Consider the following 11,329-nt stretch of genomic DNA (forward strand, 5'->3'; position numbering starts at 1 on the left):
AATAATAATAATAATAATAATCTTGATCAAAAGAACTGGAACCATCTTTAATTTCCTTGGATTAAAACTGATTGTCTGTCACTTCCTTTGCGCTGTTACCCTAGTGGCCTTTGCGTTCCTTATGAATGATAGTAGTAGTAGTGGTAGTTGTAGCAGTGGCACTAGTAGTATTAGCAGCAGCAGCAGCAGCAGCAGCAGCAGCAGCAGCAGCAGCAGAAGCAGCAGCAGCAGCAGCAGCAGAAGCAGCAGCAGTAGCAGTAGTAGTATAGTAGTATAAGTAGTAGTAGTAGTAGTCGTAGTCGCAGCAGCAGCAGTAGTAGTAGTAGTAGTAGTAGTAGTAGAAGTAGTAGTAGAACAATAAGCAATAATATATATACAATACTAGTCTGAAGGACAGGTATGTGAACCGGTTCCTCTACTCTCTAACCGGCTTAACTCTGACTCACACAACTTTTTACTCTTGAGCTCTACAAATGCTATATTGAGAATTTTAGTTAGCAAGGCCAACACTGTAGGAGACTATAGAACCCCTTAATGGGAACTGGTGTGACGAGGGGTACTGGGTAAACACTGGCCATGAGGAACCAGTTATGGGGCGCATTACTGTGTTTTATACAGTAGAAATTTCACATTTTAGTGAGCTGTTTGTATTAACGCTCGTTTAGTCCCAGAAATTTTTGTAGAATCTCAAAATTTTTCATGCAGGTCCTAGTAAGTTAATGTTCACATGGATGTTTACGTATGAACGTATGTACAAATGATTAAAAATATATATACTTCTATGTGCATTTCCCTCTGTGTAGTAAAGCATTATTCTAAGTATATATGTATGTTTCTTAAGTTGTATGGATGTATTTGTTGTATTCAGGTGTGTATAGAGGGTGTGGTGGAGACAGGTGTGGGGTACCGGAAGCGAGTTTGGGTGTGGGCGTGCGGTAGTGTGGGCGCGAGGCTCACCAGCACCCTTGTTTGTGTGTCTTGTGTATACCCCCCTCGGGCAGGGGTGCACGCCTCCTCGTCGGTCACTACACCCTAATCCACACCTCCCGCCCACCTCACCCCACCCGCCCGCTCGATCAACTCACACACACCGCCCACCTCAACACACTGCTACACACATAAATACATAGGTGCACACACCAACACACAGGTACACACACCAGCACACAGGTGCTCACGCCAACACACTAGTCCACATAACTACACGAACACCAATATACAAGTACAAGCCACCAGTGATAAGCACTGTTACTCAAGGCACAGTGCTCGCCTCAATTCACTTTCTCATATTCCTTTATAACATAGACTCAGATACTATCCATAACAGTGTATCATCCTTTGTAGACGATACTAGAATTTTTATGAGAGTGGCAGTCATCGAGGATACAACAGATATTCCGACTAATATCAGTCAAGTCTTCCAGTCAACCACATAAAAGAATAGATGTTCACTGATGACAAATTTCAGTTACTCCGTTACAGAAAAAGGAAAGAATCCAAAACCGGAACGGTGTACGAAACAAATTCCAACAGCTAAATGAAGAGAAAGAGGATTGTGAGGGACTTCGCAGAGAAAGTATCAGAAGAGCTTATATTCCATGATCACAACAGTGATGATATCACTAACGCAAGGAAAATGAAAGTTGGATAACTAGAACCTTCAAAACAAGAGATTCCAAGCTAATAATGATACTATGAGAGTCGTATCTTCTCTCTTGTTCTACAACACTAACCCCTTTTAAAGGCACTCGAAAGCTGCAGATCTGTCTTAGAAAAGTAGCAAGATGAAGATTAGAGAGGCTGAGCACGAAAAATTAATATTGAACCAAGTTCCTTAAAAAAGTGTTTGTTGGTGTTGTTCACACACTCAGTGTTGAATATATCCTCATTTATTTTCCTACATCGATTTTTTTTAACGTGATGCCCAATATCAGTGTCTTAATGAATCCTACATATTTTCAAAATTTTTATTTATTTTCGGTTAGACAAGACTATGTCGAACTATCGTAGGCGCATAAATATGCAAAATCGGACATTTGGTCACAAATAATCAAAATCAAAATAACTCCCGGGACATCTCTGGCAACACCGTAGCCGTAAAAAAACAGTAAACGTTCAAATATGAACGTTTTATCACTCGCAGAGCAAGAATGAGCTGCACTATTCGATGACGTCACCTATCGAAAAGCGAGATGGAAAACAAAAGACCCCAAAAAATAAACGAAAAAAAAGTAAGGGGGATTACCAACAGACCCCTGGCAGTCTTCAAGCTGGCACTGGACAAGCACCTAAAGTCAGTTCCGGATCAGCCGGGCTGTGGCTCGTATGTTGGTTTGCGTGCAGCCAGCAGCAACAGCCTGGTTGATCAGGCTCTGATCCACCAGGAGGCCTGGTCTCAGACCGGGCCGCGGGGGCGTTGACCCCCGGAACTCTCTCCAGGTAAACTCCAGGTTTGGTTAGTGAAAAAAAAAAATCGTTATAACTCTACGGGTGTGACACAGAGTGTTTGAAAACGAAAGTGATTTCGATAACAAATCAGCGGCCTATTAAACTGTTTCACAATATTACTGTATGAGGAATTTTGGCCCTCACATTATCAGCTGTTATAGTTTAGCATCATGTTTTGTGAGGTTCTGTTAAGAAGTCAGGTTGATGTTTGATCTCTCTCTCTCTCTCTCTCTCTCTCTCTCTCTCTCTCTCTCTCTCTCTCTCTCTCTCTCTCTCTCTCTCTCTCTCTCTCTCTCTCTCTCTCTCTCTCTCTCTTTTTTCTCTCCCTCTCTCTTTTTTTTTTTTACACAGGGTTTGACAAGGTTTAGGATCCCTAGCTTTATTGAGAAGCTATTTACAGGTTAAAGATTCCTAACTTTATTAGCAAGCTAAGAGCTGTTACCTACATCAGCTCATTTGAAAGCATTTTTATAGTTATGAGACATACAAGTAGGGAACAGGATGAAGTTGGAGCCATCTGTGGGCCAGCATTTTCATGGGATCAACTGACTTTATCTCGTTGACATCATTATGCTGTACGAATGTGTTCCATACTCGAGTCATCCTGGGTATATATGATCTCAGATGGAGTGATGTTCTGGAGAAGGGTACAGCCAGAGTGAAGTTGCTGCTTTCTGCCCGTCTTGTGGCATAAAAGCTTGTTTCACGCTGTCCTCGAAGTAGTTCCAAGTATGGTACTTTGACAACATTGGCCTTGTACATAACAGTAAGGCCACCCACATCCCTCCTGTGTTGAAGGCTCTCCTGAAATGACAGATCTATCCAGGATGGGTCCAGGTGAGAAATGAGACGTCTTGCTCTGTTCTCTACTCTGTCAAGCAGTCGCAGATGAGAGGGGGGGGCAGGTAAACCAAGAAAGTGGAGAATACTCAAGGTGTGAGCGTACTTGTGCCTCGTACAGAATCTTGCAGCCCCTACTGTCAAGCAGATGCGAGATACGGTGAAGTGCTGTAAGCTTCCTGGCTGCCTTGTTTGCAAGATTTACAACATGGTTCTTCATGGTTAGTTTGGAGTCAAATTTCACCCCAAGGATATCAACTTCTTCTCTAGGTGCCAACACCCTTCCATTCATCCTTACTACTGCACCAGCATTGCCATCATGGTGCCTAGAGACCATCATCATTTGCGCTTTCTCAGGTGCAAATGTTACTTGTCATCTATTTTCCCAAGCTGATATAGCTCTTAGCTGGTGATTGATGTAGCTTAGAGCAGCTGGTATTTCTTCTCTTGGATAAGTGAATGTCAGTGTACAGTCGTCTGCATATGCATGGGATTCTGGGATGAGATGAAGAAGGTCGTTGAAGTAGACATGCCATAACAATAGTCCCAGCACGCTTCCTTGTGGAACACTTGTCCCAATAGGATGTCTTGCTGATTCCGTTTCATTGAGAACTACCCTTAGAGATCTACCATGAAGGTAATCACTGAGGAGACATAGCATAGAGCCTGCAATTCCCAGTGCTTGAAGTTTTGCTCAGAGGCCCTGGTGCCACACCCGGTCGAAAGCACCAGCAATGTCCATTGCTACCACACAGCTGACTTTGGATTCATCCAGTGACTGGTGCCACTTAGTGGAGAGGTTTAACAACAGATCAGCAGCAGAGTAACCTTTCCTGAAGCCATATTGACGATCACAAAGTAGTGAGTGGTAGTAAAAAAACTCTGTCATTTGTCTTGAGATTATTATCTCAAGGATCTTACGATCTTACCAGTGATTGACATGAGTGACACTCGTCTGTAGTTGCTGATTTCTGCTCTGCTCTTCTTTTTGTGAACAGGGACTACATTCGCCTCTTTCCATAGAGAGGGCCATTTACACTGTACTAGGCAGTGCTGAAAGATGCGAGTTAGAGGTGCTGCTAGCTGGTCTGCACATCTTCTCAGCAGTCTTGGGCTCAACTTGTCTGGTCTCTCTCTCTCTCTCTCTCTCTCTCTCTCTCTCTCTCTCTCTCTCTCTCTCTCTCTCTCTCTCTCTCTCTCTCTCTCTCTCTCTCTCTCTCTTTGACGAAAGGTCATTAGCACATAAATACATAAGGAAACCCGGTGTAAGTTTGACAGTCAAGTCTGGTTGTTATCCTAAGAACTGTCTGGCGTGGTCCTGACTCTCAGGCTGGTTGTAAGGTTTGCCAGGAAACAGGACAAGTGTTTCCTGATGCGGAGTCTCGCGTGGCCTTAACGACCCGGTCTGTCTGCGCTGTATAAGCCCCACCTTCACAAATATGCTGCACTTTTATCAAGATCGGTGGACTGAACACATCGACTCCCGGCTTAAGGACTGATTATCTCAAACTCATCCTCCCCCTCCTCACCTTTCACCGTTCTCTGCATTGGACAGAAGAAACCACTGGCTGGCGAAACGTTTCCAGAATAAAGTCACGCAATGTTTCACAAGGGTCTCATATACCTCTAGTTTGGACTTGTTTCTCAGGACAACATTGTCAACATTGTTTCGACATCTCCCTCTGTTACTTCTGTCATCATCAATAATACAGAGCATCAATTTCTATAACTTTTCCATAGCAAGAAAACACAGCTCATCTTAAACATAAAAAATTGGGCATTTTGTATTATAATGTGTTATCGAGCTTCCGTTGTTCTATAGTAACATTTTAAAAAAGCTAAGTATATCTCAATTAACATTGATTACTGGCTTGTTAAAAAAACAGACCTTCAAGGAAGCCTCCAGTCCCTAAATACCCTAATTCTTCAACTTTCGTCTAGCAATTTTCTTGGGTGTCTCGTAATTTAGAGCTGATTTAAGAGGAAACTTGATAATTAATTGAATTATTAACAAGGTCGAGTCCAGAATGTTTCAAAATTGTTGGTTAGGCTGTTAAGTGGATCACGTTTTCTTGGCGGTGGGTGGAGGCGGACGGTGGGTGGAGGCGGGCGGTGGTTGAGGGCGGGCAGTGGTAAGGGTAGCTATTATAACTGAAAATTAATATGACAGATTCTAAAATTATCTGACAGTTTGCAAATCTCTGAAAGTGGGTGTTTTTCCCTCCTACCTTACAAAGAGAACATTATAGAATTAGGTAGGGAAATTTTTCTCACTTTTATTAGACAATATATTAAGCTTATCGCTACTTTGGAATTTATATTTCAGCCCATTTTAATATGGAATATTCTATAATACTCTTCGGTAAGTTTGATGGCTGTTCATTACCAATTTCAGAAGAATGATGCACAGGAATTTCGACTATAAAGATGGAGTCTTTATGCTAGGCTGCGATATATGGGCTAAAAGCATGAAGGCAGTTAATTAAAAAAAAGTATGAAGAATAGGTTTTCCTTATTAATACATAAATGTTGTTGTGGTATTAAGGGTTGTATTACGACGATGAGGAAGAACAGCAAGCTGTAAAAGGTTGAGTTAGTAAGTTGGCCAACAAGGCTGTTTTGATCAGGACTGCAAGAAAAATAGAAAAAAAAATACAATTGCTGGCTAAATACACAATTAAAAAAAATTACGGCTTGGGATCGAACCCATGGCTGGCGAGATCTAAAACTCACAGGACAGTGTGCTAACTAAATAAACTTTTCAGATGATAATCTAATAATTCCCCTTTACGATCTTTTCAGTCATTAAGCATGGGTATTTTAGAGGGTTTCACGAAGAAACATAAACTAACGTAATGCTCAAAATGTTCACCCATGGACACAAGTAACAAGATAAATATATATTTTTAAATAGTTTTATGCGACTGTTTTAAGAGGTAGTATATTGTCTGCACTCACAGCATTAGATGGTAATTTGTTTCAGTGTTGTAGATCTGTGCAGGCACTAAAAGCTCTTTCCATCTAGTTTATTACACCTTTAATAATAATAATAATAATAATAATAATAATAATAATAATAATAATAATAATAATAATAATAATAATAATAATAATAATAATAAAGAGTAGAGAGAGATATATGGCAGACATGTTAATTGAGACACTTCAACGTCAAAGAGAGTTGACTTATACACGAGCTGAAGCCCAGTGCGACTCACAGGTCACAAGTGATGTGTGAGTCACATTGGGCGATCTAAACCTCTTGACTGATACTTGCTTCGTCTTTTTTCCAGGTATGGGAGTCGCCTACGGGTTGGACTAGAACTAGACGAGGCCACCCCAAACACCTGTGACTGCAGCTGCTGTTAGCGCCTGTTCGACTTCCAGAGAGACGCAAAGAGGACAAGACGCAGGAATACGTACACGAAGACAATCTTGGACACGTAAATGAAGAAACAAGATATTGGACATATGCAAGGTTCTGCATAATAAAAGTAATAATCAACGAAAATATCTAAGCAAATATTTCAAGCTCGGTTAGCACACACAAAACAACAAACGTACACGGAAATTTTCCTGCCTAACAGTGGGTCTGATTTCACCAGTGAGCATAAGTAAACGAAGGACGCAGAGGCTGGATTGTTAATCATATCAATGTGAACTTGAGACGGCCTCTACGAGATCTTCAAACAGTGTTGTCAAGACTCGGCCAGCCAGAAAACCTTAGGAGTTCCCATTGCTTACTCCAACACACCGCCATTCCTATACCTTGTTGTTAAGATATAATTTCATACCACGGAGCTCTTCACTTGCGACGACCACCTAAAAGGGATAATAGAGGGATCGTTAGAGACTCCCAGGAAGGTGCCGCACCACCCAGCGTTGCTTAGTCGAAAATCCGATTGTGGTTGTAGAACGAGGGTGGAGTGATGAGGGCGTGAGGCAGCAGTTGTAGACAGCAGGGGTCCTGGCTGATGTAGCCGCAGCATCCACTCCCTGCTGAGACGCCAGCCACGCCTGCCCTCTACGCACCGACTCCATCACCACACCACCTCCCACTCCATGCATATCACCTGCATCTTGCGAAGTGTTTGTGCTTATGGAGAACACTGAGAGCATAAAAGAATAAATTTAATTATTTATCCTGTAGTCAACAAGTCTTCTTAACTGAACTTGAAATCTCGAGGAGATAAGGAAATTCAATTGTCTGTACTCTGCTTCACGTTTTTACATTTCCCAACGAGCATTACTTGTGAGAAATTAGATGCAAAAAATTGTAATCTTTACCCTTTAGTTCTCGCTGGCGGTGGTTCAGCACGTCCATGTATACAGCTACCTAACTGAACGAGTCTGGAGGACCCCCAGCCAGGGACGACTCCGCCCGTAAAACAGACACATCGAGGCCCTTACCGTGTAAACTGACACCCTGGCCACACTCTTGTCACCACACGCGCTTCCTCCTCTTCAAACCAACCCTTGCAGAGTCTAACTAATCTGAAATATCCCATTTATGCCCTTAATGATCTCCATTACCGGTGATCTCAATCTAACCCTCAACAAAACGCATATTTGAGGCTGGAGCCAGTCACCTGCGCATTCCAGGCGTAGGCCGGGCCCAGCAGGGCTTTGTTGTGGCTTGGTGGGGAGGCTGCCTTATCTGGGGCGGAGACGCCCATCCTCCGCAGATAAGACACTCACTTTCGCCCGCCTTGCCATGTTATCGCTCGTTGGACATCCTGTGAAAAAGGACACCTCTGTGACGCTGTGAAGGACGCACCAACGGTAGCGGACTGACATCAAGCATGGTGGTGAGCGACTCTGGATGGTGTTGAATAGTCTGACAGGAAACAAAACTTAGGTTGTGACAGAAGGGCAAGATCCGTGCTCCAAAATACAGTACTGAAGAATTTATGAGTTGCAAAAAAAAAAATCGATTTATAGTGGCTCTTAATATCTGATGGTCTGAAAGGTGTGACAGACTGGTGTAATATTTTTGAGCTGTGAGTCTTCCGAGTTCTTTATAGCAGCAAAAACTCGTGTACACTTAAACCAGTTTTAATACGTCAATGAGAAAATATACCAGCGGCTACTGCTTCTATTTTTTAAAGTCGACCTCAGAGACATTATATTAATCGCCTCTGTATGCAAATGAACCTCATTTCGAAGCACGGTAATGGAAGGTTTAGTAACGGCACCAACGAAGGCAATTCCAGGCACCCACGCACACCCGCAACACTGAAGTGAGAGAATCACCCATAAGAGCCAATCTCTTTCTGTGAGACCCCCGCCTACAACAAGTGGTTAGGTAATGGTGGCAAACCGAGACCAAGAATTATATATTGGCAAATACAACGTTAACTAAAATTGTGTAAGCAAAAGAATATCACTGTTTGTACGGTAAGTGCGAAGACTCCAAGTGCACCCTACCTCCTCCCTCATCCACTGAGCACTACAATGTAACTTGTGAATGCTAACGAGGTCTTATTCGATACACTTATTTATCAGGCTCTTAGAAATCAATATCACATTTCCTGTAGGTTTATAGACATTGAAGTACCTAATAAAGACCTGCTGTATTTGAAATACAATTTAGTAGGCTCTTAAGTGCCATATTTATTATGTATAATTTTGTATTGTGAAAGTATTGCTTTAGATGCTCCCTACATATAGATTAGATATATATTTTTGAAGATAAATAATTTATATCATTAGTTCATTTATTTATATATACATATATAAGTGGGTAATTGTATTCATTAAGGGTTAATAAAATATGAACTATTGTATGCTTGTGTTATAGGAATATTTGTGTACTTACGATCATAGCCTAGTATCATCAGTTTTGTAATTAATATAAGCTATATGCCCTATTACTAACCAGTGTATGACGTTTAAAAGTAGAAATTGAACCACAACTCGCGAGAAACTAACCATCAATAAGAAAGTGACTTCACTAAAAACGAGTCTTAGAAGGAAAAATTTACACAGGAAGAGCGAATCATAAATTCCGAGGGTGATTTGTACCTGGCGAGGGTGAGAGGGGTCACTGTAGGGGGTAGGTGTGAGCTGTGGGCGCGCCGGTAGCCTACACAAATACCCTTGAGCAAACATCTCGACCTCCTCAAGAACCTGTGGGGTTCGGCTCTCACTCCTCTTGCCACTTGCGGCCTCCTAGAAATCTGCCCTCTGGAATCTCTGTGGATTCGTGGCATCTGGTATTTAATCTGGTCTTGTGGACTTGGGTGTGTATAGGATTTGTGTGATCTTGTGAGAGAGGTGATGTATTTCGTGATAGTGACGACTGCGACAGACATTGTCACACTCACTTGAACGCTTGCACATCAAAAAATATCTGTATATTTATATATCATTAGTTTTCAATGATGATGAATATGGATGACATAAACGGGGCTAAATATGCCCTAAGGACTAAATCAATCATTAAAAGAATAGAATCAGAGAAGAACAGAGCAACGTCGAAGAGGAGAGAGCCGAAGGAGAAGCAGAAACCTCCGCCGCTCAGCAAGTACCGACGCAAGACAGCAAACGCAAGAGAGAGGAACAGAATGAAGGAGATAAACGACGCCTTTGTCACGCTCCAGAAAGCCATCCCGGATCTTCCTGGAGCTGACGCTGAGAAACTCACCAAGATCACCGTCTTAAGGCTCGCCGTCAATTACATCAACGCTCTCGCTGATGTACTTAATGAAGACAGCTTTGGTCCCAAGGATATTGACGGCGTGAGAGAAATCTGGTGTTTAGAAAACGCTCATATGGCCCGACCAGAGCACTGTGTGAGACCTGTGATAAGAACTAGCAAAATGTCCACCAGTCCTACGAGCAAAAGTAATAAATGTAGTGTTAACAGCAAAACTCATAATAAAATATCTAAACCGAAGTGCCCTGTCACGAAAATAAACGAAAATAAAATTAAAAATGTGATAGGTGGAAAAGGTTCAGTTAAGCGGCCAAGCAAATCTAAATGTAAAACAAAAATGTGCAAAACAGCGAGTATAGCGACCAACAACGGCGCGTACATCACTCTCAAGAATGTTGCTCTTCAGACACCGCCACATAGACTGGGAAGATTCGCCAACAATGAACCGTTGATGATGTCCATGACAGTCAAGAGACCCAGAATGGAACATTTTTCAGCATCTCGAGAGACGAAAATGCCTCGCCTAGAGCCTTTAATGCCTCTGGTGACCGTCACTCAGCCCTTACTCGCCCTCACGCCCTACGGCACAGAATTTTTGCACGTTCCAGCCTCCATACCGGGTCACAACATTCCAGAACCACTAGTGGGTGCCACACCTTTCACGCCACGTCGACCCTACACACACAACACCTCAATGTTCTTCACTCAGAACGACACCATTTCCCTCAATGTCGTTCAAGATCTCGACAGCCCTGTCGTGAGAAACGACGTACTACTGGAGTTTCCGAGAAGCGGAAGACATTTAAGTGATTCCTCGAGTGCCGATTCGGCCTTCTCCAGCGAAGGTTCTTCCCCTCCGAGTCCCATCACGGGCGCAACCTTTACAACCCCCGTCCCTATACCCATAGGAGACAGTTCTCCGTCCTTCTCCGTCACCTCCAGCGACTTCTCCGGTTGCGGATCGACGTCAGACTGCGAGAGTGTGCTGGCGACGCCGGTGGAGCTCGGCAGTCTGCTGGGAGATGAACCCTTCGAGGAAGAGCTTGACCACCTGACCTCGACCTTCGCTGAGGGTGACGACACGCTCAATCTATTTCTTGCTCACACGTCCTCGAACTTCATCTGCACCGATATTGATGACTGCTAGGAAGATGGGATTGGTTAGCGACTAATGTACAAATGCGAACTGCAGAGTTAGTACAGACTATTTATTGCCAGTGATTGAGAAAACCATTAATGATGATTATCGATGGAGAACTGGTGATTTCCGTAAAGTACAGTTGACTACCGGTAATGTACGGATAATTACGGTTAATATACGGTGATTACGGACCTCTACCGGTGATTTACGAATAACAACGGCTAATGTGCCGTTGACTGCCG

The 11,329-nt window shown here is 42.9% G+C and overlaps 1 protein-coding gene across 1 annotated transcript in view; it reads left to right on the plus strand.

The window, feature by feature from the left end:
• Positions 1–9,094: 9,094 nt before the first annotated feature.
• Positions 9,095–11,329, plus strand: part of LOC128690004 (uncharacterized) — a 2,376-nt gene continuing 141 nt past the window's right edge. Inside the window, exon 1 of the mRNA XM_053778490.2 lies at positions 9,095–11,329. This exon is cut by the window's right edge and continues 141 nt beyond it. Within this exon, the coding sequence (XP_053634465.1) occupies positions 9,669–11,093 (1,425 nt within the window). The 5' untranslated portion in view covers positions 9,095–9,668 and the 3' untranslated portion in view covers positions 11,094–11,329.

This window comes from Cherax quadricarinatus, chromosome 25 (assembly GCF_038502225.1).
Source record: "Cherax quadricarinatus isolate ZL_2023a chromosome 25, ASM3850222v1, whole genome shotgun sequence".
Classification (NCBI taxonomy): Eukaryota; Metazoa; Arthropoda; class Malacostraca; order Decapoda; family Parastacidae; genus Cherax; species Cherax quadricarinatus.